The sequence below is a fragment of the Molossus molossus genome, unplaced genomic scaffold, assembly GCF_014108415.1.
Source record: "Molossus molossus isolate mMolMol1 unplaced genomic scaffold, mMolMol1.p scaffold_m16_p_6, whole genome shotgun sequence".
Taxonomy (NCBI): domain Eukaryota; kingdom Metazoa; phylum Chordata; class Mammalia; order Chiroptera; family Molossidae; genus Molossus; species Molossus molossus.
Window position 1 is genome coordinate 22,191,848 of NW_023425399.1, and position 27,945 is coordinate 22,219,792.

Sequence of the window (27,945 nt, forward strand, 5' to 3'; positions counted from 1 at the left end):
CGAGGAGACCAGGAGAGACAGAGACCCTGGAATGGGGGAAGAGAAGGGTGATTGCCTGTAAGTCCCCAGAGGGGACTGATGGTGTGTTTCCAACTCAGAAAGGTTTTCTCTGGCCACTCAGTGGTGCCTCCCTGCCCCCTTCCATCCCTGCGTATTCCCTTTATAGTCCTCAAGACAATCTGGAAAGAGCTTCTTTTTTACTTATTTACTTATTTTCTTAGACTTATTGTTTAAAGTCTGTCTTATGGATTAAAATCTAAGCTTCATGAGGGCAGAATTGATAGGCACTGAATGAATGAGTGAGTGAATGAATGAATGAGTGAATGAATGAATGAATGAGTGAGTGAATGAATGAATGAATGAACGAGTGAGTGAATGAGTGAATGAATGAACGAGTGAGTGAATGAGTGAATGAATGAACGAGTGAGTGAATGAATGAATGAGTGAGTGAATGAATGAATGAAGTGGCCAGGAATCCAATACTGAACCAAACAACCCAACAGGTTTCACTGAACAGTTACTAGGCTTTATTTCTAGAAACCAAGGATATGCTCGTAAAGAACTGATTTGGGAGCCCCCTTGCTCATTTTCGGGGCTGCGGCAGTATCTGTGCCTCTCCAGCCGGGCCCTGAAGGCATGCGGTGCCTTGTATTTCTGCAGAATTTCTATGGCAGCAGAAGCCTTGCTCCGCCTCGGCCACATGTCCAGCCTCCACCTACCCGGGAGGACACAGAAGAGTGAGGAAGACATTACTTAGCTCACCAGCATCCCTGGTTTTTCTCCCCTTCTTGGACATAGGAAAGATCACACTTCCTCCTTGAGGTCAGGCAGGGTCATGTGACTCACTTAGGCCAATGAAATGTGAGTGGAAGTGACACGCCAGCCTTCTAATAGAAGCATTGAGGTGCCTGTGTGTGACTCTTTATGGTCTCTTTGCTCTGGGACTAAACAGCTTTGAGGCCAAATTCAGCCCAGGGCTTCCTCCCGAAACCGATGAACAGAATCAATATAGCGGGTGGTCAGAGTATGGGCCCTGGAGCTAAATCACCAGGTTGAAACCCCAGCTCTGCCACTTTGCTGTGGGACCTTGGGCAAGTTGTGCATTTCTCAGTGCCTCAGTCTACCTATGTGCACGATAAGGACCATCCTGGTACCTACCTCACGGTGCTCTCATGAGGTCAAATGAGATCAAGTCCCAAAGCCTCGGTGCAGGGCAGCCGCCAGTGAGCACCCAACAAGCATGACTGTCAGGAGGACGGGGCAGAGGCTGTCTACTGTTACCTCTCCCCTGGGACCTGCGAGGCACCGACCCACCCTCTGGGCTTGGGAATACAGTAGAGGAAGGGAAGGGGCAGAGGGCCACCGAAGCTGAGCCAGGAGAGGAGACCCTGTCAGCAGGCACACAGAGCTGGGCTCTAAGGAATCCTGCTGGCAGTGTGAAGGCTGATGCTTTGGAACTTGTAGCTTCTGAATCCTGGCTCTTCCCATGGGCTGAAGAATGGCGGGGGGAACCAAGCAAGAGGGATCGGCCAAGCTGGGCGCTGAACGAAGGCAGTGAGAACTGAGTTACAGCCCCTCCTGCGCTGCCAGCGCAGGGCCCCCAGAGGGGTCTGACATTTCCAGTCATGAACCAAACCATCCTTTATCCAGTTGTAGCTACAACTGCCAGGAGCCCCCAGCACAGCCACGGGGGGAACAACACCCAGACGCAGGGAGAGGGTCCTTTGTGGAGACGTGCCCCAACTGCAGGGAAAGTGGCATCTTTTATTGAAAGGTTAAAGCACTCAGCGTGGAGTCCGACATGGAGTCCGGAAGGCCTCAGTCCTCGAGGGGACCGTCCTCTCCTGCGGGGGGCTGACCATGGACAGAATTGTTTGCCAACAGGGGCAAAGGCTGGATCCTTCCTCCGGGTGGGAGACGACTGGGAAGAGGGTCAGAGCGCTGGGGAGGAGCCTGTTGTGGGGGCTGAAGGGACGCAGGGCAGGGGACTGTCAGGCCGAGCCTTTCCAGGGCTGGTTCTGCCTTCTTCTGCGGCTGCAGCAGCATCTTTGCCTCCTGTCGCTCAGGCGCTCAGCACCAGCAGGTCCTTGGAGGGCAGACGGAACAGAGAGCCCAGTTAGTGGGTGGGGTGGCTTCTGGCTGCAGCCTCGGCAGGTAGTCACTTACTTGCCTTTGGACCAGGCCAGTCACATTCTGGGAAGCAGTAACTCTGAACAGTGGGGGCACTGGGGTCCAAGGGGCCTGAGGATCATGCTGGCCATGTCATTAGCTTGCAGGGGACCTTGGGCAAAATGCTTCCCTCCCTGCCCCTCATCTCCTTCCCCCAAATAAGAGAAGCAGGTCTGCACCCCCCTCCATATTCTTTCAAAATCCAGTTTTCATGATTAAAATGATCTATAGCAAAATAAATAAGAAAAGTAATAGATTTAACCCCTAGAACAAATAAATGCCCATAAGCTCACACTGACATCAATAATTGAGTAAATTAAAAAATGGTGGGCAAGGGACGGCCCTTCCTTCCCGCAGAATTCCAGCGAATGGGTGTAAAAGGAACTCGAGAAATCGAAAATCACCGTTAGGCAAGTACCACAGCAAGAACCTGCAGGGAAGAGCCATTGATGAATGCCAAAATTAGTGGGAGAAAGTGTGATAAAAAACCAGGATATTTGCATAACCTCGAAGGATCTCCCCAGGACGTATTTATTAGTAACAAATTGAAAAACAGTAACTTAGTGGAGAAACCTGACAGAAACCACCTTGATCACATGATCAATTCAACATCTCCAGGAATAAGCTGCTGACATCATGTGCCCCCGTCAAGCACACGGAGAAGGGCACAGCATCCCACTGGTGGCATTCTTGCCAGAAACACATAACCTCAACCTAATCATGAGAAACCAGCAGTCACATCCAAATTGAGGGACATCTCCCCAAACGGGCCTGACCCATCAGAAATGTAAAGGTGATAAAATCAAGGAAAATCAGGGAACTGTCACAGATTAGAGGACACTAAGGAGGGGTGACAACCAAATGCAAAGTGGGATCTTGAACCAGACAAAGGACATTAGTGGGAACCCCGGTGAATAAGGTTTGTAGAGTAGCTAACAGCTTTGGATCAATGATAATGTCCTGGTTTTGATCCTGCATTCTGATTATGTAAGATGCTGAGTGAAGAGTATTCTGGAACTTTCTGTACTATTTCGGCAACCTTTCAGTAAGCCTAAAATTATTTCAAAATAAAAATTTTAAATAAATGACTAGACCTATATAATAATAAGAAGAATAGCTACCATTGACAGACCTTCAAGATTCTCTGAGTCTTTCTTTAAGCTCATGGATCTCCCCTTTCAGACCCAACACCCCATTTTACATTTTATTACTGGTATTTGTGTTGTCTCTTTTATTATTCTGGAATAAAAATCCATAGATTATATAATCTACTTACACATCTATTTTAAAAAACCAGTATAATTCCCTTACTGGAATATAAAGAAGAAAAACAAGGTAAATAATTTATAATATAATAATGTTTTTTGATACAAAATACTCAAGCATGATTATTCAGGAAAGAAAAATTCATCACCATTAATTTCAAAAAGGATCTCAGGTTGGGAACGGGAGTTACAATACAGCCCCCGTTGAGAGCCACTGGTTTGAGCTGCCTCAACTGTTTCAGGACAAACTGTACCCCTCACTAGCTGGGTGACCTTGGGCATGTGGTCTACCATCTCTGATTTTCAGGTCCTTCACCTATAACGTGAGGGCAAACATCAAGCAAGGTTGTGGTGAGCCCCAAATGCACATAGAACAGTGCATGGGGCACCGTACATGCTCCGCAAATGGTAGAAATGATGATGATAGTGAATTTGTACCAATTCCATTCATATTTCCTATCCCCTTGACACTAAAATGCTGTACTAATTTAATTCTTCACCAGAAACTCCATGAAATGAGTACCGTTTTTCCGCATTTTCAGATGAGAAAACTGAGGCTCAGAGCAGTGCCGAGGTCCTGTAGGAACTCAAGAGAAGGCACCAGGACCAGCAGCCCTGTGGACTGTCCCAGAGCCTGCATCGGACCCCTGCCCACATTGCTCATCCAAGGTCACTGCACCTCCCTCGACTGTTCCCCGAAGGTGGCAGGCGGCTGCCCCCTGAGCCGAGGTCCAAGCCTGGCATGAGTGTGAGGATCTGGGCTCCCTGCACCCCGGCAAAGTACAAATGGTGCCACCTTCTGGAAAGGAAATTGTCGGTCTGGGGCAGAGGCCCTTCATTCCACTCTGTGAGTGTGTTCCAGGGAACTAAATCCTGAATCCAGAAGCAGTTTTGTGCACCAAGATGCTCACTGCAGCGTTCTGTTGGAGTGAAGACACTGATAGTGATGGGCACTTCTAGAATGCTTAGTAGGTGCCAGGGCTGTACAAGCACTTTACACACGGAATCTTATTGGATCCTAAAAGCAGCCTGAGGGGTAGGTACTGTGATTAGTCTCGTTTTGCAGAGGAGAAAACTGAGGCTCAGAGAAGTTAAGTAGCTTGCCCAGGGTCACCCGGCTGGAACTGGCAGAGTCAGGATTTGAACCCAGGCCGTTGGGCTCCAGTGCCCTCATTCTTTAACCCCAGTGCTCTCCCTGATCAAAGCCATGTTTCAAAATAAAATGCCAGGAAAACTAGAATAAAAAACAGGAAAATGTTCCCAGTGGTAATTTCTGGGTTACATATATATCTAGGAAGATGAACATGTGTTTGTCGAATCTTTTCTCTATTTTCCAAATGTCAGATACTGAGTACATGTGGTTTTTAGTTTTAATGATGGAAACAAAGCCCCTACATTTGAATTTTAAAGCACCTGCCATGATTATAATCAGCAATGACTTCAGGAATATTTACTCAAAGGCCCGTCTCCCCACTGGCGGGAGAGCTTTGTAAGGACCAGCATGATGCATGTTTTGTTCGCTGTGGTGTCCCTAGCCCCTTGCACGCTGTCTGGACACAGTAAGTGCTCAGTAAGTCTGTCCAAGGAACAGCATCACACTTCCACTTTGGGCAAACCCCTTACTGTTCTGAGCCTCAATGTTCCCATCTGTAAGATGGGGCAATGACATCTGTCTAGAGGACTAGACAAGCTTGTGCATGTGAAAAGCTTCATCTGAGGTTTTTTTTTTTAAGGAAATAAAAGGTTTATTTTACACATGTATAGCAAACTGTTAAGTGGGCAGGGGTTGTTTGTTTTTTACTGTTCTTTTTTTTTTTAATTAATTTATTTTTGTTGTAGATGTTTCTCTTTTCCCCCACCTACACACCCTCCTCCCAATCCCGCCCTCCCCTTCCCCCCTCCAGCATTGTTGTCTATGTCCATTGGTTACACACACATGCATATAAATTCTTTGGTTTATCTCATCCATCCCCCTCGCCACCCTCCTCTGAGGTTTGTCAGTCTGAACTGTACTCCTTTCTATGTCTCTGAGTCTATTTTGTCCATCAGCTTATTTTGTTCATTATATTCCACAAATAAGTGAGATCATGTGGTATTTGTCTTTCTCTGATTGGCTAATTTCGCTTAGCATAAAAGTCTCCAGGTCCCTCCATGTCATCTCAAAGGATAAGAGATCTTTCTTTTTTACAGCTGCATAGTGTTCCATTGTGAATATGTACCATAGCTTTTTTATCCACCCATCTTAACAGCTTTGTTTTGATCCCCTCAGCCCCATCCTTTGAAGGGAGAGGCCTCTGTTGCCCCACCCTTCCTTCCTTTCTCTTCCTCCTCCCGATTCCTGGGCCTGGCGGGGAAAGCAGACAGCTGTATCTCCCCTTACCTCCAAGACGTCAATGTCTGCATTGCTGAAGTCAATGTTGAGGATTTTGGGGAGAGGAACACCGGAGCCCAGCACAGCTGTGGGGGAAAACAAAGATCAGGAATAATCAGTGTGGCCAAGAGGTGTAAGCCTATGGAAAGCCACCAATATTTGCAAAAAATTCTTGTTTGTCTCGAGCCCTTCGCCCTTGCAGTTCCTCTTGCCCAGAGCACACTCCCTCACCCTTGCTGCCTGCTGAGCTCAGAGTCTTCCTGAGACACTATTTGGATGTCGCCTCCTCTTTGAGGCTTCCTCCGGCCCTGCCAAGCAACTCTGGGCTCCTGCCACGCAGAACAACTCCAGAATCCGCAAAATATTAATTCTCTGTTTCCACATCTGCCGCCTCGTCTCTGCCAGGTGTGAGTCTCTGGCAGGCAAGGACTGTGTCCCAGCATGACCCAGCCCAGGGCCAGGCACAGAGGAGAGAACAGATGTTTGCTGAAGGAAGGCGTGGGCAGGTGCACATCGGGCCCTGGCAAATGATTGCGTGGGGTGTACGATTTGCCTTTAAATGGTCAGAGCCTAACTAGACCTGCCAATTAATGTTCTAGAAAAAGAGAACGTTTTACAGACAGAAGAGAGGAAATGAGGACGGGAGGCTGGAAAGGGTCGGTGGGGAAGCTGGTAAATTGAAGTTAAACAGATTTTCTGACTCCAGCAGGATTTTCAGAGAGCTAGGACATTGTGAATGTGCCCCAGAGGAGTATATTCAGTATTTTGCAAACTTGCTTGTCCACGGAATCCTTTTCTCAGAGTATCTTTTGGACTAATTTTCCATGGGATCCACTTTGGGAATCATGGATCTAATTCAGTCTCTCACTTTTAGAATGCTAAATTGCATTCCAGTGACATCGAGGGACTTCTGCCGAGATCACACTGCCTCCCAGTGACCTGGCCGGGAAGAGAGTCCCCATCTCCTTCCTCCCCAGGCAGCCCGCCCAGCCCAGCTCCTGACATCATCCTCTCCCACTGGGGAACATGCATGGGCTTTGTGACCAGCATTTTCCTGCGATAGAGACTCAGCCTCCTCTTGTGACAGTTCCCAGAATAAGGGTCCGTTTGACATCGAGAGCTCCCAAATGAACCCCGACTGGCCCAGCTGATGCCAGCCCCCCCCCCCCTCTGCCATATAGTAGAAGTGAGGAGAGAGAGGCTGGGGCCGAGTAGCTTGATGGCTTGGGGACTGAGGTTTCCAATCCTAATGGGATTACCCAGCTGATGGCACATCTGCCCCAGCCTCCAGATGGTCCCACAGTCCAACAAGTAGCCCCAGAGGAGCAGAAGCATGTGCTGTCTATTCTATTTATGAAGTTGGGCAAGAAAACTCTCTGACTGATAATGTGGCTGCCTACAAGGCAGACTGTGGGTTAGGAAGGAGGTTGGGGATATCAGTAAGAGGGACCTTAGCTTTATCTCTAATAACTAAAATTTTTACAATAAAAATGTATGCATGTAGTCTCCATAAAGGTAAAAATAAATACACAGTTAGAAATAAGTCAGCCCTGGCCAGTGTTACTCAGTGATTGGAGCGTCGGCCCACACACCGAAGGGTCACGGGTTTGATTCCCAGTCAAGGGCATGTACCTGGGTTGCAGGTTCGATCCCGGGCCACTGTCCGGGTGCATGCAGGAGGCAACCAATGGATGTGCTTCTCTCAGGCCTGTCTCCCTCTCTCTCTCTCTCTCTCTCATTGCCCCCTCTCTCCCACCCTTTCACTCTCTCTAAAAAATCAGTGGAAAAAACATTCTCGGGTGAGGATTAACAGCAATAACAAAAAGTCAGGAACATAACAATGTGGATATACTTAATAATACTGACATACTGAACCACCCACCTAAAAATAAGGTAAATAAGATAAATTTTATGTTATGAGTATTTTGCCACAATTAAAAATAAACATATAAAAATAAATCAGGAAATATCTTGGATTGTATTGGGGGAAAAATACGAAGAAAGAAGAATGAAGGAAGTACACCCAGATGTTGAGATTAATTGCCGCGGGAGGTAAGATTTTCTTTTTTAAACTGTTCTGGGCTTCCTAAAATGTGCACACATATAATTTTTATGTACAATCAGAATTTGATGTACATGATCAGCAAAACAAAAACAATCAGCCGAACAAGAAAAAATATAGTGAAGCTGCAGATAAGGAAGTTGTTGGTCCCTGTGGCAACATCTGCATTCACAGGCTTAAATAAATCAGCTTAGAACGGAGTCCTCAGAAATGCTATGGAGGTAGACTGGCTGTGCATCAGGCATGCCCAGCGGATCAGTAGCCGCTGGCCCCCGGACCCGCTCTCACCGTTCATCGCGGGCATAAACGCCAGGTCGAAAATCTTCCCGACCAGCACCTCCATGAGGCCAACCTGCAGGGAAAGACAAGAACTCAACCCAGGCCACGGTTTACTGGGACCCCAAGGGCTGCCCTGTGGCCCAAGAGGACGGTGCAGAGCTGCTCTGGGAGCTGGTGGTCAGAGTGACTCCAGAACCACGAGCTGGACAGCTCCAAGGTGCACCTGATCCGCCCGCTCTGTGCAGGTGGGGAGGCCGAGGCCTCAGGCAGCGTGAGCTCTGGTCCAAGGTCCCTGGGCAGGCAGGGACTGAAGGAGGGCCAGTCCTTCCCCAGGAGGCACAGAGCATGGGGTCTGTGGTGGGTTGTTCTGAAACCAGGATGAGGTCATGAGGGCCCTTGGGCCCGGTAGCCAACACTCTGGTTTCCATCTCAGCTCAGCCTCCCTAGGCCTCTGAGAAGGTTCCCTTACCTCTCGGACCCTCAGTTTCCTCATCTGAAAAGTGGGCCAGCAAGCCAAGCTCATAAGGATGCTTTAGGATTATGCGCAGATCATGTAAAATGCCTAGCCTTGAGCCTCTTCATATGTGATCTCTCGTAGCTTCTCTAAGCCTTGGTTTCCACATCTGAAAATGGGAGCGAGTAGTCCTTCCCTCGTAGGGTGGTGTCAAAGCCAGGCTCAGTTCCTATATGTAGAACCCTGGCCATGGTATAGTGTCACGTGGAACTACAGTGACAAGACCACGGCACTCACCCCAGCCCTGCCTCCTACTAGCTCTGTGATCTTGGGCAAGTCACTTAACCTCTTTGTGTTTGGCTCCCTTATTTGGAAAACGGGCTAATAATTGTACCCAAATCATCAGTTTGTTGTGAGGATTAAATTTTAAAAAGCTCGTTTGCCTTTTCAAAAGTGTAACTTAGTGCCTGGTGCCAACCACTGTTGCTCCATAAATGTTCACTAATTTCACATTAAGTACTAACTTCTTTTTCTACTTGGAGCCTAGAGATTCCCGTTCTAGCCCCAGCCCTGCCAGAAACCAGTCGTGAGGCACATCACTGCCCTCCCCTGGCACCAGTCTCTCCAGCTATAAAACGAAGCTGGTGATCCCTACTCCATGGGTTGTAGTTGTTTGGGTTCGAAAAGCTCAATGAACGGGCAGCACACTGGGGATTTGACTGTCTGCACACGTGGCAATCAGCCAGCTTGTCCTCGGTCGCAAGCATCAGCTTCACTGTCAAGTTATGAAAGATTTAAAAAGAGGGACATTTCTGAAGCCTTAATTAGGGCGGGAGGCACAAGAATGAACAGAGCTGGAACAGACCAAACCCTAGAATATGAATGTCTCCGATTAGAAAAGCATGGAAATGTCATTCCCAGAAGATCCCACTCTGGGGCCTGAGCGTGGTACTTACATCAAAATTGCCCACATTTGAGGTTCTGAGGTTGAGGCTGGTCCTGTGAACAAAGTAGACAGCCTGTCAGAAGTGGTGATTGCGTGAGAATCACCGCGGGCTTGCATGTCACTACGCTATCAGAAGGCCCTCCACCAGCATCTGCGTGAGGACCTCTCTTGATCTGAGGGGATTTAATAAGAACAATGATGGTCTCCAGGTACTGAGTACTAACCACATACCAGACACGATGCCAAGGCTTTAAATACCACATTCATGAGGCTCAGACTGTAACCGCGCCACCTGCTAGCTGTGTGTCTTTGACCAAAGTACTTAACTTCTCCATGCCTCAGTTTCCTCCTCTGCAAAGTGGGTGGATGCAAGGGCTAAATGAGGCATTTCAAGTAAAACTCTCTGAACTGTGCCTTTCAGCATCCTGTGTGGGAGGAACCTGGGGCTCCAGGGCGATTCGCAGTGGCTACAGAGCTCAGGAGGAGAACCCAAGACTCACACCCTGAGCCTGTGCCCTCAGCTGCTGTTCATTCTGAGCAGGGAGGCCCGAGGCCTGGGTCCAGGGTTCCTCTCTGCACTAGGAGAATCTCAGTCTCTCTGCACCTGAATCTCACCTGCAAACCAACAGTCCTGCCTGAGAGAGGCCAGACCAGACTCGCCCATGGGGCAGAGTCAGTGGGGCATCCAGCAGGAGAGAAACAAATGTTTTTTTGTTTTAATATTTTTTAAATTGATTTTTTAAGGGAGAGAGAGAGAGAACCATCGATGTGAGAGAGAAACATTGGTTGGCTGCCTCCTGCACGCCCTCTACTGGGGACTGAGCCCTCAACCTGGGCATATGCCCTGACCAGGAATTGAGCCGGGACCTCTCAGTCCATGGATGACGCTCATTCCACTGAGCCACACTGGCCAGGCTAGAAACAAATGTTTTATTTCTTCCTGACTTCCACTCCCATCCCCCACAACACCCAAGCTCTTTCCTGCCCCTTCAAGTTCGCCCTTCCCACCCAGGCCTCACGTCGAGCATCACCTCTTACAGACTCCTGGGTGGCTCCGAGCAGTGTCATATTGTGAGTAACTCCTGTTGTTGGGCTTGACAAATATTTGTTGTAAGAAGAAAAACTTACGAACTAGGCATGTGCTGAAATTTGTACATTTAATCTATTTTCTCTTAAGTGGGAATAATCATAATACTTATATAGGATGATGTCAAGAATTAAATGAACTAAGACACACTTAGGGCTTGGCACATAGAAAGCCAATAAATAATAGTTTTTATTACTATGAGTTCTATGAGGTGGGGACAATCATCCCCGTTTTCAGATGAGAAAACTGAGTTTCAGAGAGGCAAGATCACTCGGCCTGTGTCACACAGCCCGTCAGCGGTCACAGCCCTTCTCTGTACTCATTGTGTGGCCCTGAGTAAGTAAACCCACCTCTCTGCACCCTAGTTTTCTCCTCTTTAAAATGGGAGAATAGAGCCCGGCCAGTGTGGCTCAGTGGTTGAGCACTACCCATGCACCCAGAGGTTGCGGGTTCGATTCCCGGTCAGGGCACATGCCCAGTTGTGGGCCAAACCCCAGTGTGGGGCATGCAGGAGGTGGCCAATCGATGTTCTCTCTCATTGATGTTTCTGTCTCTCTCTCCCCTTCCCTTCCTCTCTCTCTAAAAAAATCAATAAAGAAAAATAATTTTTTAAATAAAAATTAAACGGGAGAATAGAAGCCCCGCTCCACAGGACCACTGGGAGGCTCAACGAGACAACGCCGACAAGCCCCTGGTTCGGAGCCTGCACATCGTCATCACTGGCATCATTGTGATTATTGACGTTGTTATTCGTGGCGGTGGGTTCCTTCTATTAAGCTCACGGCTTCCCCATCCCTGCCTGGCTCTTGCAGTCTCCGCCCATTTTCACCTCGCAGCCTGCTGGTTTACCCAGCGCTGAGAGCCACGCCAGGAGCCCTCCGAGCCCTCCCGGTGTCCCTCCTGAGCTGGCACCCAGCATGGCAGGGCCAGAGCGGCCTTTCTGAGGGGCAGGAGCCCCAGGCCGCAAACCCCCTTACTTGTCCAGCTTGGCGTCAATCATGAGCTTATCGCCCTCCACAGAAAACATGGCCAGCAGATCTGTGTCCTGGAGGAAAGGGAAGGAGAAGGAAACGTCACTTCACCATATACTGGCCACTGCCTGCTGAGGGCTCACTGTGTGCCAGGCGCTGGCTAGGTGCTCCCTTAACACTGAGGTTTTGGTCAAACCTCCTTTTATAAGCGAGACCACCGGTAACCTCACCATGTAATGGGTTTCCCCCCTCTGGAGGGGAGGGCTTAGGAACAATAAACTGCCCTCAATTGTTGTTCACCAGTCACAGCAAGGGCTGAGTGAACACTTCTCAGAAAGACAACTGTCACAGAAGCCAACCACTGGCATGGGGTGTTTGCAAGCCTCTCCCAGCTGTCTCAGAGGGGGTGGGATGGCTGCAGCCTAGGGAACCTGCTTCAGATAAGCCATTGCAGATGGGACTGGGCATCATCACTGTCGATCATAATTGCTCCACCCCCACCCCACCTCCATGAGAGGGCATAAAAGGTCCAGATTCATCCCCCTCTGTAAGCAGAAGCCTTGTAGGAAAATCCCTCTGCTTCTCTGCCTCCTCCCTAAAATAAGATAAAATAAAATAAAATAAAATAAAATAAAATAAAATAAAATAAAATAAAATATTCTTACGAAACAAATAAAACTCCTAACAAATTCAGGTGACATTATTAGCAATAACAGTAATAACAAGCATTGGGATGCTGGAGAAGAAGCTCTGAGGACCCATGGCAGGGACTGACTGGGCATGCAAATCATTCCATCTATTCATGAGGAAATGGCTTTTGAACTGAGCCTGGAGGATAGGAAGGATTTGGCCAGATGAAGAAGAGTGTGAGAGTGGTCCAGGCAGTGGGAAGGGCATGTGCAAGACCCCGGGGCAGGAAAGAGGGTGGCATTAGAGGGACAGAGAGGAGCTCAAGGAAGGAGCCAGACCGGGCAGGGGCAGTGAGCTGGAGGACTCAGGGCTGCATCTGGGCACACTGGGTCATGGCAGTGTTCTGAGCTGGACAAACAAACATGTGGGCTGTTGATGAATACATCTCCACATAGTAGGGACGAGTCAACAAGGGACTAAATCAGGGGCAGCCATCTCCACTCAGGGTGAGAATCACCCTTTTGGATCTCTCATCTGCTGATGTAGGCCCCTCCCCCATACTGGGGCTTAGCATGCTCCCACCTCCCAGTCTAGAAGGGGCTCATTTGGTCTTCAGCCCTGGGCAGAGAGACTGGGAAGACACAGCAGACACCGAATGTCTGAGACCAAAGCTTTAACCACGGAGGGGGAAATGGCGCTTCATGCGATGCATTCCTTTAACAAATATCGACTAAACACCTAGTATGTGCCGCGCCCTATCTATGCTCGTCTCTGGGGATCCAGCAGTGAAGAAAACAATGAGCATCTTTGCCCAGCAATAAACTAACAAACAAGTGCATTTTATAATGTCAGGTTAAGGGTACAAACAAAGTCAAGCAAGGGGGAGAGCGATGGCAAGGGTGGGAATATTTTAGACAGGTGGTCAGAGAAGACCTCTCTGAGGAGGTGAGATTTGAGTGGAGACCTAAAGGGAAGCAGAGTGTGAGCCATACAGATATCTGGAGGAAGAGCATCCAGGCAGAGAGAACAGTATGTGCAAAGGCCCTGGGGTGGGACTGTGCCTGATATGTTGGAGGGAAGATTGTGGAGCTGAAAGGTCACCAGGGGGTGATCTGGAAGGACTTTGTGGGCCATTGTGAGGAGATTGATTTAACCCAGGATTGATTGAAAGCATTTTGAAAAAGGGAGCAACGTGATTTTAAGGGGATTCCTCCCTATAAAATAGTTGTGGAAATCACTTTGTATCTATTCCCTGCTATGTACCAGGGACAAGAGAGCCAATATCCTCTGTCTAGTTTCCCCTTCCTCCAGTATCTAGTAGAAAGCATACCACATAGAAGAAACACAATAAATATTGCTGAATGCATGACCAGCCTACTTTGCCACGCACTGTGGTATAAACCTGTGAGAATAATAGTAACCAACACTTTTGGAGCCCTTAAAAAATATCAGTACTGCTCTGAGCATCTTAATAATGTTCTGCTGCCTCACTCATGTGGTAGAGCTAAAAATCAAGCCCAGAGAGAGGGAGTGACTTGCCCAAGGTCTCACAGCTAGCAGTGCAAAGACAGGATTTGAATCAGATCATCTGGCCCCATAGCTAAGCTTACAGTCATTGGGGAGGGGGGGACTGTAGAGGTTTGAAGGTGTCTGTGAATTCCAAGAGACCATGCAGTCGGTCACTCCCACCCCCAGACACTCACCACATCGAGGAGGCAGATAGTGGTCTCGACGTCATTGGGTTGGGACACCACAATCTCAGAGGTGGCAAACACCTTTACCAGCGCTTTGTCCTTCTGCAGTGTCACTGAAGGTGGGTTCGGCACCTGGATCCTGATGGTGAGTGGCTGGGACTCGGGGTACTGCTGGAACACCTGTGGGTAGACACCAGGCCAGACTGAGCAGGGCCCTGGGTAGTGGGGGGTCTCACACTGGCAATTTCAGATCCAACAACATCACTTGAGTCTTACAAACCACTCGTAAAGGCTCCAACCTGCTCCTGGATTTGAGTGAGGGGCTGCCCTGTGAGAATTAAGTGATGATGGCCAGCAAAGATTCAAGCTCAATTCCTGATGCATGAAAATGCTCAAAACCTGGTACTAAGCACAGTGGAATCACCTGGACATTGACAATGTCGCTAAATTATCCCAACATCCATAGGGTATTTTTTCACCATGTTACAGATTAGAAAATTGAGGTTCAGAGGGAAACACTAAGCAAACTGTCCAAAGCCAGCAGGAGAGCTGAGACTCCAGCCCAGGTCTATGTCACTCAGAAGCCCAGGCCCTTGCTCCCTTTAGATGCCACAGTTTGGGGTGTCTCACCGTGAAGTCCTGGAGCAAGGCCACGATTTGGGGTGTCTGACCGTGAAGTCATGGAGCAAGGCACAGCCTGCCCAGGATTTGCTGGGGTCTCTGGAGACCCATAGCGAGAGGGATCTGAGCCAGTTTGTTACAAAAGCTAATTTGCTAAAGGAACAACTCATCAAATGACCAGTTCCCCATAATTGCTAAACAACTGATTTACCAAAAACTTTATTTTAAGAAACATTTTTCTTAAATATATTAAATAAGCATAAATATATGAGAAAAACCATAGTTACTTTTTAAAAAATCCACTTAACTGAAAACTGTTCCGTGTATAATGCAGTAGTGTGGGTCCTGGCCCTAAGCAGATTTCATTCATTTTCTTGAACACATTCAAGGTGAAAGTCTTTTGAACAATCCCTTGATCTATCGGCAAATTTCGTCAATTCAGCCAATTAACCACTCAGTGAATTCACCCTTTGGCAAAGTGGCTTTCCACAAATCAATAATTTGGTGAATTGGTTTTTCACAAAGGGATTTTCAGAATACTTCCTGAGGGCCTGGTGTCCGAACCACCCCCCACCCAACATACAGAGCCTAAGGGTTAGCAACAGCAGCCTTCCCAGGGACACGGAGAAGCTGCCTCGAACTCTGTCCCCGCAGCTGCAGGGGACTCGGGAGGCCCATATTAGCTCTTGTCAAGCCTCTCCTGGTGCCTTACCCCAGCCTGGGTCTCCAGGAGACACTCCTCAGTGTCTCACCTGAATCCCCCTGCTGCAGACCCAGCCCCCTTTCAAGGCCCAAGGGCCTGCACTAGCCCAGTTCTGCCATTATCACATTGTATGACTTCCCGAGCCTCTGTTTCTTTCTGTAAGATGGGCTCTCTCTTCTGGGCCCATATATGGGGGAATTCTTTTTATTTTTTTTATCCTCACCCAAGGATATTTTTCCATTTTTTGTACAGATAGAGTGGGAGGGAGAGAGAGGAAGGGAGAGAGAGAGAGAAACATCGACGTGAAGGGACACATCGAGTGGCTGCCACCCGCACGACCAACCAGGGCTGGGGACAAACTGCAACCGAAGTACGTGCCCTTAGCGGGAACCGAACCCAGGTTTCTCCGGACCGCAGGCCGACGCTCTAACCACTGAGCAAAACTGGCCAGGGCGGGAATTCTTAAAACCATTCACAAACTGAAGTGCAATGCTCATAAGAAGTGGCTCAGTAAATAAAAGTCCAGGGGTAGGGGTCCATCTGCCTCCTGGGAGCTGCCACTGCTTATGACAATAGACCCCGGTGCTCTGCCATTCAGCTTTTGACCACACGAGGGCGAGAGTAACCATTTGTTGAGTTTGGCCTCCTTTCCTGACTCCTTTGAATTCCACCCAACTAGATAAGACAGTTAAAAAAAGAGATGAGCCCTGGCTGGTTTGGCTAAGCGGTTGGACAAAAAATGGAAAAATGTCCTCGGGTGAGGATAAAAAATAAAAATAAAATAAAATAAAAAAGAGATGAAAATGTCTAACATGGCTGTAGAGTACAGCAGTGCCTCCCGCCTGTATAACACTAACTATGCTATTTGCCCCCGGGTGCAGGGTAATAGGCCTGGGACCAGGGCTGGGATGAGAACTGAGACAAGCGAGGCCTTTGCTCCAACTACCTCTGGCCGTTAATCCGACAAGCGTGCACTTGCTCTTTTATTGTTTAAATAATTTGTTATCATTAACAAGAAGAAGGGTAGTTAACATTTATCAAATACCTACTCTGTGCCTAGATTCCAATCCCAGGGCTACGGCCACCCTGTGAGGTGAGCACTGTTGCGCGTTTTCCAGATGAGAAAACAGGCTCAGAGAGAAGACATCATTTGCCAAAGGTTTTGTGGTTGGAATGTGTTGAGTTAGAATTCAGATTCATGTCTATCTGCTCCAAAGAGAGGCTTTGTCCCTTTGAAGCCACCATGCACCTACCTTTACCCTTCTAGATGAGCCTGTGGAATAGGAGTTAGCGTCCTTTTCTGACAGATGAGGAAGCTAAGGCTCAGAGATGTTAAGATGCTTACCTGAAGACACACAGCGAGGCAGCAAGGAAGGAGCCAAGGCAGGATTAGACCAGTGCAGGCCAGTCCATACCTAGAGCTTAGGATCTTTCCACCTCAACCCTCCATGCCCCTCTCTCATAAGGGTCTGGCCTCCAAGCCTTTTTTATTGCACCCCCAAGGGGGTGGAGTCAGAGCACCCCACCCCAGTGCTAAGTGTCTTCCCTTCCGACTCAGATCCTGGGAGCAGGGTGAGGCTGACATAAGGAGACACGCCCGCCTTGCATACCTTGGGAATCAGGGCTCCCAGCGTGGATGTCGTAAGTGGAGGAAGCTCTTCAAACTGCAGGACAAGAAGAGTCATGTGAGTCCCTCAGACTATGGGGACAGAAAGAAGTTGCTAACATGGTGATTAACTTCTACGTGCTCTCAAAGGACCAGGGGAGGCATCTTCTCCACCTCAAAGACCCCTGAAGGAGGTCCTACCTGTCTAGCGCAGCCACCATAGACCACAGCAGCTGTTCTGTGGTTAAGTGGACAAGGCCGGCCACTTAAGCTTACCACAGGCATGACTTAGAGGGAAGGAGGAAGACCTAGCTCTTTGTCCTCTAAAAACGTAATTCTTTATTGAAACAAAGTGGGCATCAGTGAGTCCATGTGCATAACCCAGTGTCCACTAAATGCATGATTCTGCAATACCCCTGAACCACCTGTACTTTGTCTACTTAATATCTCCTTTAAATCGGCTTACTTTTTAAAACCTCAAATACTAAAAACGTCTGTCCCTTTGACAGACATGGCAATTGTACAACTAAATGCAACATAAATAAAACAATGCCAATACCACGTGGATATTGCTGTCTGTGGAGGGCTACGGGTGTGTGTCCTGTTCTGAGTTAAAAAGAGACACTTCAAGGAACAAGAGAGGGTTAACTGTACACTGGCACCGCATGGAGCCTTTCTTCTCGATGGAATCCAAGAGTGACATAGTTCACATGGTGTCTTTTTAGAGAACATCTTGTTCTTATGAGAGACATGCTGAAGTTTATGGAGTGGAATGTCATGATGTCTCTGAAAAACTCAGATTGTTCAATGACAGACAGATAGATGGTAGGCTATTTGGGCGCTCATGTGCTGTTTTGCAATTTTTCTGAAGGCTGGAAATTTTTCAGAACAGAAGGTTGGGAGAGAAAATGAGTCTGGAGCATACCTAAGAATATTTTATTCTTACGTATCTTCTAGTTCCTTAGCATGAGTGTTTGCCAGATGAAAGGATTCTAAACATTCATATGGAGATACATATAAATGTATATATATTATGCTTTTTACAAAGGGCTGGAATAAAATGAAAGAAAATTGAATAGTGAGAAACTTTTCACCATGATCTGATGTTGTTTAATGCCATGTCTGCGTCACCTGAAACCTTCCCGGGCACCATGCTTTGGTAAACTGCCTTAACTGTTGCACATTCATGAACTGGAGATGAGCCAAGGGGTGGACTGTCTATAGTTCTCGCCTTAAAGCAATTTCCCCAAGGCCCTGGAACTACTGGATCAATTGGAAGCTGTTTGCCACCGGCCTGCCCCACCCCCGCACGGGGCCGTGACTCACCATGCCATTAGTGATGTCAATATCCAGTGCCCCTTGCTTCTGCAGGAGAGTCAGCACCGAGCCCAGGAAGTTAGCAGAAATGGCCAGTTGGGAGTTGGTGTTGTCGCCCATGGGGGGCAATTCTGGCATCTTTTGCCTGGGAGTCATGGCTGGACGCCCCAGGGGGTAGTCAACAAGTCCCCCTCCAACTTCCCCAACCAGAGTCTGGGGAAGCAGAGAGGAAAGGGGTCACAGAGAGGAGTGCAGGGAGAAGAGTTGAGGAAGGAGTCTGGAGGCTGGGTGAGGCCCTGAATCTGCCTCCAGGCAGCCTTCCTTGATTAAACTCACTGGATCTGAGTGACTCTTTCATTGATGGCCTTGAGATCTTTTTCAATCTGTGATAAAAGGGATCTCCTACAGTTCCCACTTTATGACCATTTATAATGATAGCCATGAAATATCACCACATATTTTAAATGCATGTATGACATAGATCCTTTCTCCTCAGCCCTGCTGTGAGTTAGCATGTTTATGCACCCACACCATATACATTGGTGTATCAACTCTCTAAAGACCAGACTCTTCTTCATGGCCAACAAGGCACCATATGGTCTGCCCCAGGGGCCTCTCTACCTCATTTTGAGCCACTCTGCCCCTCACCCCACCCCTGAAAAACAGCCACGAGGGAGGGCCTTGTCAGTCGCTGCTACCCCTCAGCACCCCCTCTGTGGAGACTCCCACATACTGATCCCTCTCCCACACTCTTCTCTTGTGTGTCCCAATCATCCTGAAGGTCTCATCTCGTATCACCTCCTTCAGGAAGCCCTCCATGACCTCCTTGGGTACATCAGATCCCTGCTTTAGGCTCTGATGGCCTGGGACCTTCTTTCACAGTGCTCATGATCTATACTAGTACATCTGTCTGAGTGATTCTTGTGTGGCCTGTCCCCTCCAATAGACTGCAAGCTCCATCTGGACAGAAATCTTGTCTCATGCAACACTGTACCTCCAGCCCTAGCCAAGATCCTGACACCCAGCAGGTAACCAACAAATATTTCTCAAATGGTTAGTGTTTATGAATATACTAGGTGTGCGTGTATGCAGTGCACAGGTGTGCTGTGTACATGAGAGCATGGGTGTGCACCTGTGCTCTGTTTCTGATGGAGCACATGGGGAAGCGCCCATGTTCGTGCAGCCCAGGGCAGTACGGATGTGTGTGCCCCGCGCGGTTAGGGACCAGATTCAGTGGTGCGCTGGAGCCAGCTCACACCAGCCCACAAGTGCTGAGTCCACGATCTCTTCCCAACTCTGTGTTCAGTGAGTCATGTTGGTAGCTTGAAATTGGCCAAGGTGGGAGCATTTATACCATAGAAATCAGGACTTTTTAATCATGAGAGTTGGTGGTTCATGCTTATAAGCACACCACTGGCCAGAGTCATTCCTGCAGGAAACCCAAGCCTATAGCAGTAGCTCTAGTAGTTAGAAGCCAGATTGTTTGGATTCAAATCCCAGGTTCACATTTATTAGCTGTGTGACCTTGAGCAAGTGGCTTAACCTCTCTGTGCCTCAGTTTCCTCAATAAGAGTGCCTACCTCATACAGTTGCTGTGAGGTTAGATTAGAAATGTGCTTGGTACACAGTAAGCACTTAAGAAGTGTTGGCTGTGAGTGGGTTTTTTTTTTTAACACTGCTTCTAGAAGGGCCTCCTCTAATCATAAAAGGATCCTGTTCAAATGTTGCTTCCCAGGCACTCAGCAGAAGCCTTGGGGGACCCTCGTTCCCACCCCACCTACAGGGAGAGGGCCACCTCCCCTTGTCCAAAGTTTAGGCACTCACATTGAGGTCCAGCTCCAGGAATTCCCCAGTCACAAGCGGAAGGCTGGAGAAGGTGTACTGGATGCTTCCCAGTATCCCCAGAGGAACCAGAGCTGCAGGCAAAGGTGAGAGTCACAGGGAGGTCCACTCACCCTCCCAGACACCTTCCCTCTTTGTGACCCAAGGCAGCAAGTCTCTAACTCCAGACACCATGGAAAGAGTAAGAGTTCTGGGTTCGAATTCCAACTCTGACTCTTCCTTGCTGTGTGACCTCAGGCAAGACACAGCACCTCTCTGAACTACGAATTTCTCCTCTGTAAAATAGGTTTAACATTGCCCTGGCCAGTTTGGCTCAGTGGTAAAGAGTGTCAGTCCATAGACCAAAGAGCCGCAGGTTTGATTCCGGTCTAAGGGCACGTACCTTGGTTGTAGTTTGATCCCTGGCCCTGGTCAGGGTCGTGTGGGAGGCAACCAATCAATGTGTCTCTCTCACATCGATGTTTCTCTCTCTCTCTCTCCCTCTCTTCTTCCCTCCCATTCTATCTGAAAATCAATGAAAAAATAGCCTCCAGTGAAGATTTTAAAAATAGGCTTAATATAACTCCTTAGACTATATTGTGAAGGGCAGTGAGATCCTGGGTATCTATAAGCTTTGTAAGTTATGAAGTCCTGTGCACGGGGCAAGAAGTTTTGGGGTTTTCACAGTGTGGTGCCTCATTGGAATTAGCATCTCCCTGACTGCTTGTGATGAATAGCCCCATCCTCTGGGTTCTTCCTCCCTTGTTTCTGGATACAAAGGGAGAGAATTTACCTGTCTGGGAAAGCCTTCCTCAAACTGCCTGGAATCCCAGAGACATGGGCGCACCACCAGAAAGGGCTGCCCTGTATGGCTGCAGAGGCTGTGCACCCGCTACGCTGTGGTCTGTGTGAAAGGGGGCCCTGGTGCACCCGCTACGCTGTGATCTATGTGATAGGGGGCCCTGGTGCACCTGCTACGCTGTGGTCTGTGTGAAAGGGGTGCCTGGAATCATGCAGTGCATGAACCGTCTGACCATATGGGACAGGCTGGCCTTCAGGAAGGTTCACTCAGAAATCCTGGATAGAGGATGGAGTTGCAGCCTGGCTCTGAGGACCTGGACAGTGTCCACATGTCTCCTACTACTCACTCTCCAGTCCCTCTGTGGCTTGAAGCTGACCTCCCCATTTTAGAGACAAGGAAATGGGGGACAGCCTCTTCAACTTCACACACCTGCCAAGGCAGGGCCAGGGCTCAAACCTAACTTCCCAACTCCTAGTCTAGAGCCATAGCTTTCTGGGTCCAGGCTGGCGCCTCCTACCTCTGAGACTTTGTGGAGAAATGTTGGGGGACAGGAGGAAAGTCCAGGTAGACTCTCCCTCAAGGCATCAGTCACACAGTGCTCTAAGGGTCTGAGGGTGTCTGCGCTCTCACCACCCTGAGGCCTCTTCCCTGACATTGCTGTCCCCATGCCTTTGTGGCTGGGCCCAGATCAGGCACTAGTAGATACTGGCCAATGAAACAAGGCGGGAGGAACTTACAGTCCACGAGACCCAGCTGGTCGTTGACAAGACCCAGCACGACGTCCACGATGGGGCAGAGCTGTGGGGAGAAAAAGCATGACATCCTGGTGACCGTGCAGGGGCTGCAGAGGACATGCCCGAATCACAACTGCGACGACAGCTCGTGTCTACTGACTTGCTCTGTGCTTGGCCCCGTCTTCCCCACAGATGGTAACACGCAGGCTCGGAGAGGTGACACAGCTTGGAAGTGCCGAGCTGGGGCTCCAACTCAGGCCTGTGTGATTCTCAAGCTCCATCCTTATCTCTTCACTAATCTGTCCCCTCCATGCTCCTCAGAGTCTTTCCCAGACCCCAAGAACATGCCCCAGGCCCCTGGCTCCCTCTGGGTCACCTGCATGCCCCCAGGGATGGAGGTGGGCTGTGGCCCCTCAGTCCGGAGAAAGTCTGTGCTTCTTGCTCCCCATTCCCAGATAGGTTCTTACCAGGTCAGGGAGGACATTGGCCAGGACTCGGTTCACTAAGTTGTCCACGAGGTTGGGGAGAAGCCTGAGGAGAGAGGAGCAGGTTGGGGAGGGGCTCACCAAGCTTATCTATGCTCGGGGTTCTCTCCCAGGCTCTTTCTGAAGAGTGAGAACCCGCTAGTGCTGGACAATTGTTCTGAAAGCTGGAAGGGCAGTGTACCTTCACCCTAGATATAGCCAGACAGGATATTCTGGCTTTTTGATTGACCATTCATTCACCCATCCATCCATCCATCCATCCATCCATCCATCCATTTACTCATTTACTCATTCAACAAGAAAATGCTTCCTGAGCTCTGCAATGCGCCAGGTCCAGGCTGGGACGTCCCTGATGTTTAACTGCGAATGTCATTCCCTCCTACTCACTGCCCCTCTTCTAACGGACTGTTTGCGGCAGCTTTGAGTAATCTTCCCAAAGGGAAAATGGATGTATTACTTTACCCAAGCACCAAGCACAGTATCTAGTGCATAGTAGGTGCTCAATAAATGCTTGTGAAAGGGGGGAAAGGAGAAATACTGGCTGATAACGTGTGCTCAGGTGGTCCACAAGAGAAAACAAGTTGTTGGTGCTAAGAAGATTGGGAGATATGATCCATTCTGCAGACAAGAAAACTGAGTTCCAGAGAAGAGACCCAGCCCAAGTCCTAAGTGCATCGCCCAGCTCTAACCAGTTAGTTAAGGGAGAAAGAGATTATTGATGAATAGAAAAGACACATGGATGGACAGACAGACTTACAATGCAAGTACTTGGCTCCCGAGGCCCTGTGGCGATGAGAACATGGCTATCCTAACACAAAAGTATCACTGACAACTTGACCCCTTAAGTTGGGGTCCCCCTTGACCCCAATGAACACTGCCCTACCTGTGCCCCCACTCAACTGGTAGCTAATCATCTGATGCTATGGCAGTTCGACAAAACAAAGAATTTCTTGAGATGAAATCCTAATTAGAACATGTCCCCCAAGCTTACTATGCATTTTGGTCTCCTTTTCAAGTGGAGTCACACCTCGAGGGGCCTTGCCTTGGTTCCAGTTTTCTTTGGATGACAAGGCTGGTGAGAATGCACACGTGTGTTCATGTGTGCGTGCAGGAGAATGTGTGTGTGTGTGTTGGGGGGATGGTTTGAAGTTAATCTATACACATTCAGGGCACAGAGTGTTTTCTCCTTCTGAGAAATTATCCAGTAGACCCATTGGCCCACGTGTGAAATACATGTAAAAGGCTATTCATTGTAACCAGAGGCCTCAAAGAGAAAAGCCAGAAAGGGGTCTCCCATGATGAGGGCCAGGGAGTGAAGCGAAAGGGACCCAGTTCTGAGCTGCCCCGATGTGCCCTCATCTCAGACCATCACCTGGGGACAGCGTACTGGCCAATACACAGAAACTCGAAACCTCTGTGGTTAGAGGGTGGGGACTTGGCTACTTTGTAGGGAGGATGTAATAGAAAAAACTCACCCCTGACTAAGATTGCACTGGACAGAACCAACTGGGAAATTTTCTCACGAATTGGGACACTAATGGACATAAAACCCATTAGACATATATTCAGAAACTCTTAAAATGTGTCAGATTCTGCACGAGGGCTTTACATTCATTATTTTAATTCCAAAGGGAAAAAGAATTACGCCCATTTAACAGATGAAGAGATGGAGCTCAGAGTGGGCAAGAGAATTGCTCAAAGTCACACAGCAAGGACTTGTGGAGCTGAGATTTGAACCGCAGGATGCTTCCAAAACCTCTGCTCTTAACCAAACGGTTTACCATTCCACCATCCCTCAAGGCACGCCAGGGCCGCTGGTACTCACCCTCGCAGCAGTTTGACTTTGATACCCCCCAGGAGGGTGTCACATCTTTCGATGACCAGCCTAGGGTAGCCTGTGCGGTCCATGGTCAGCCGGACCTTGGCCGTAATGTTCACCTCCACGGAGATGTCCAAGAAGCCAATGAGACTGGAGGAGACCATGAGGCCAGGGAGACAGAGAGTCAACCCCAGCTTCCAGGCAGCTCAGCCTCGCCCAGCCCTGCCTGGCATCACTCACCCTTGCTGTCCCTGCATCTATGATGCATCTATTATGCCCCTTGCTCATCTCTGGAGGTCCCAAGTCAGAAGACTTCCTTGGTCCCTCAAGTTATCTGTGAACAAATTTACGTCCCTCCTTAGTCTGTGCGAGCTTCAAAGGCTGGGAACAGGGCTTCATATATCAACTCTATGTATAAATTTTGGTTTCCAAGGTTAGCATCCAGTGACCTCACTTTACAAACACAACCTCAATCCATGGGGAGAAATCAGTGCAAAAGTCCACCCCCTGAGGTCCTCTGATCAGCACCTACAAGGAGGCAGGTGTTATTCAGGGAAGCATCTGCTTGCCTTCCTCTCTTGTGGCCACAGCCACCTGGAAAAGGAGATGTTATAATGCCCGTTGCAGGTGAAGACACTAAGGTTCAGTGACATTATGGGACTGGCCTAAGGTCACACAGCTTAAAAGAGTCAGGATTTGAACCCAGGCTGCCACCTGACTCAGCCTCCCGGATCTCAACTACCTCACAGACTGCCCTGGCTGCTGGCAGGGACCTAAAGATGACCCGAGCCCAGAGGCATAAGCCTGCACCTGCTGGTAATACATCAGAACTGTTAGTCCCCGGATTTGGGCAAAGAGGCTGAAGTGAAGGGAAGGGAAACAACCTGCCCAGGATCTCCCAGCCGGGGACATAGGGTACTGAGGTCCCCTCCAGGGCAGAGATCACACACCTCTTCCCGTTGATGGCCACACGGGTGTACAAGCTCAGGTAGACGCCCACGCCGGGCAGGAGCCGGACGGACACCCGAGGGAGGGTCAGCTCCACAATCCGCAGCCTGCAAGGACCCAGAGCGATGAGAGGGCGGTCACTTCTGCTGTGGGCCCTGCCACTCGCCTGAAAGTGCCCTCCCTCGCACCCCCCTTCTCTGCACCCCATTGAGTCCTCCTGACTCGACAGAGACCTGAGGTTCGTGGACAGAACTTAGAAAACACAGAGAACAAAGGCCAACATGCCACGACCTGTCCTCCCACCGCCCAGGGACCCACTCTTTACATTTCCATGTATTTCCTTTGATTGTTTTAAATTTAAAGGTACCATCCCTTTGGCTTGTCCCTGCCCCTCTTTGCCTGCGTCCCTCCTGCACATCATCAGATTTCAGCTCGAGGTCCTTTTCCTCCAAAAAGCCTCCCTTCTCTCCCCCACGATACACATCCTTATTTCTCCGTGAACTTCTTACCACTGTGGCAATTGTATGATTATTTCCAGGGATCTTTATCGGGAACATACGGCACCGGCCTACAAGCTCCGTTAGGACGAGAGCTATGTGTCTTCCTGGCTAATCATGGGGCCGTGTCTCCAATGCCAACACAGTGCCCAAACCAGAGTAGCAGTTCTAAATATTTTTTAATTAAACCGTGAATATGAAGAGGAAGCTAGGCAGAGTTGAAATAATATATACAGGGTTGAGCAAAAGTAGGTTTACAGCTGTTTGTATGGAAAATAATACAATAATTAATAAATAATAATGCAAGAATAAAGTCTGTCTTTCACGTACTCGTAACTGTAACCCTACTTTTTCCCCACGCTGTATGTATCATTTTAAATCCTTGGGCTTTTCCACCTAAACTGCATTACTATGATCATTGTACAGGTGGGGAAACTGAGATTCAGAGAGAGGAAAAGACTGGTCCAAAGTCACACATAAATACAAAAGGTTGAGCGGGGACTCAAATTCAAGACTGTTTAACGACAAGACCCAAAACCATGAAACAAGATTCTCAAGACATTCAGCCCTGAGGCCACGCCCTGAAGTGTACAAGGCTCGGAAAACCATCCCCCTCCAGCTCCTGGTCTAGGGGTGCTCACCCCTGTTTAGAGATTTATCACAGGGGACTTGATAGGGAAATCCTGGTCCCTACTTACCCCGTGATGCCCTGCACAGTGCTCAGGATGCCGCCCTCGCCGAGCACGCCCAAGACGCCCCCTCCTCCGAGAAGTCCTCCGTCACCAAGAAGACCACCTCCGCCGAGCAGGCCACCTTGGCCCGACAGGATGCCATCAGCTGCCAGCATGCCACCAGTGCCCAGCAAACCACCTGGGCCCAGGGCCCCAGTGGCTACCCCAGGGGGGATCTCTCCTGGCCGCAGTTCTCGCCGGTGAAGCCTGCCCACAGTTGCCACATCTTCGGCCGACTTATACGTCCGCAGGTCCCTGGGGCCACCATGTGCCCTCTCAGCACTGCGGTAGTCAACACGTCGGAGGTCTCTTACGTTTCCATCAGGCTCGAGGATTTCACCGTACCGGTATTTGCCCCCCAGCTGAGCGGTGTTGTCATTGGTTTCGATGCGACCGTACTTGTAATTACCGCCAAGCTGGTGGCCATTTGGATATTTTGGGGGAACATTTCGAACATGGAAATCATTGTAAGGAACACCACCAACACCTCGGGGGAATTCAGCGCTTCTGTAGTCATCATAATGGTGTCGGCCACCACCCAAGAGACCACCACCACTGCCACCCAAGAGACCACCACCGCTGCCACCCAACAGCCCCCCACCGCTGCCACCCAACAGCCCCCCACCACTGCTACCACTGCCACCCAACAGCCCCCCACCACTGCTACCACTGCCACCTAATAAGCCTCCTCCAACTCCACCCAACAGGTCACTGCCACCCCCTCCACCACCACCACCAAGCAGACCCCCTAGCAGACCACCTCCCCCACCACTTCCACCTCCATTTCCACCGAGCAGACCCCCCAGGAGAGGCCCGCCGCCGTCACTACGCACTTTCCCCGCGGGCACCTCTCCCAGGGCCGAGTGGAGGGCACCGCTCCGCTGCAGGGTGCCGGAGATGGCTGCGGAGAAGAGAGGAGTCAGTCAGGGTCCCTCTCTTTCTTCGCTTCCAGCCCCAGGCACCACCTTGGAGCACTGCTCGGCTCTCTGGGCCCCACTTTTCCCACAGGTGAAATGCCAACCTGGGAAGACTCTTCAGACCCAGCAGCCTGATGCCCCGGGGAGCTCATCAGCTGCTGGCTTTGACGTGCTCACACTTTAACTAGATTTCAACAGCGTTCCGCCAAACCGGGTAAATCTTCTTCCATACCCTCCCTTCCAAGTGTTCCACACTTCACAGCTGGAAAAACCTGCTTCCTCATATATTACCCCAACTGATTCCTGGGAATCAGTCAAGGCCAGAATTATTGTTCCCATTTGATGGATAAAGAAATTGAGGCCGGTGACACTCAGCCAGGAAACGGCCTCATTTTTAATTCTCATAGCAGCCTTGGCTGGGAATTGGGGCAGGGAGAGTAGAGGCAGGAATAATGACAGCCCCACTTTTGAGAGCTTTCTATGTACTGGGAGTTGTGTTACGTTTTCAAAAGGTCAACTTGTTTAATTCTCCTATCAGGCCTCTGAGATGGGGACTGTAATTACACCCATTTTGCTGATGAGTAAACTGAGGCACAGAGAACTCAAGTCATAGACTTAAGGTCACACAGTCAGTATTTGAACCCCAGGAAGACTGACTCCAAGACTCAAGCTTTTAATCCCTGCTCTCTACTGCCTCATGTCTAAAGTTCCCGTCATGGTGTTTGGCACATAGTAGGTGCTCAGGAAATAGTAATCAAAAGGAAAGGGGGAAACTAAGGCCCAGGGAAGTCACCCATCCACTCGATATAGAATCTGCCAGTGAGTAAGAGGATCCTTGGGAACTTCCGAATAGGCAGGACTGCCCTGCCCGCCCCAATGCCAACCCTACCCCCTGCAGGGATGGACTCACCATTGCTCAACACATCTTTGGTAACCCTGAGGACTGTGGTTGTTTCTTGGTGCACGCCACACACAGCGGTCACAGACAGAGCAGCCACACACCAAGCCGTCCACAT

The 27,945-nt window shown here is 49.4% G+C and overlaps 1 protein-coding gene across 1 annotated transcript; it reads right to left on the minus strand.

The window, feature by feature from the left end:
* Positions 1-2,051: 2,051 nt before the first annotated feature.
* BPIFB4 (BPI fold containing family B member 4) lies at positions 2,052-27,945 on the minus strand. Its single transcript, XM_036245730.1, has 16 exons — positions 27,840-27,945; positions 26,842-26,913; positions 25,980-26,499; positions 24,787-24,891; positions 23,843-23,986; positions 22,000-22,063; positions 21,536-21,596; positions 20,000-20,091; positions 18,185-18,388; positions 16,863-16,916; positions 13,938-14,108; positions 11,611-11,678; positions 9,557-9,599; positions 8,156-8,219; positions 5,815-5,891; positions 2,052-2,086 (listed from the first exon to the last, which is right to left on the minus strand). The coding sequence occupies exons 1-16, from the start codon at positions 27,943-27,945 to the stop codon at positions 2,063-2,065; spliced, it is 1,869 nt and encodes a 622-aa protein (XP_036101623.1). The 3' UTR covers positions 2,052-2,062.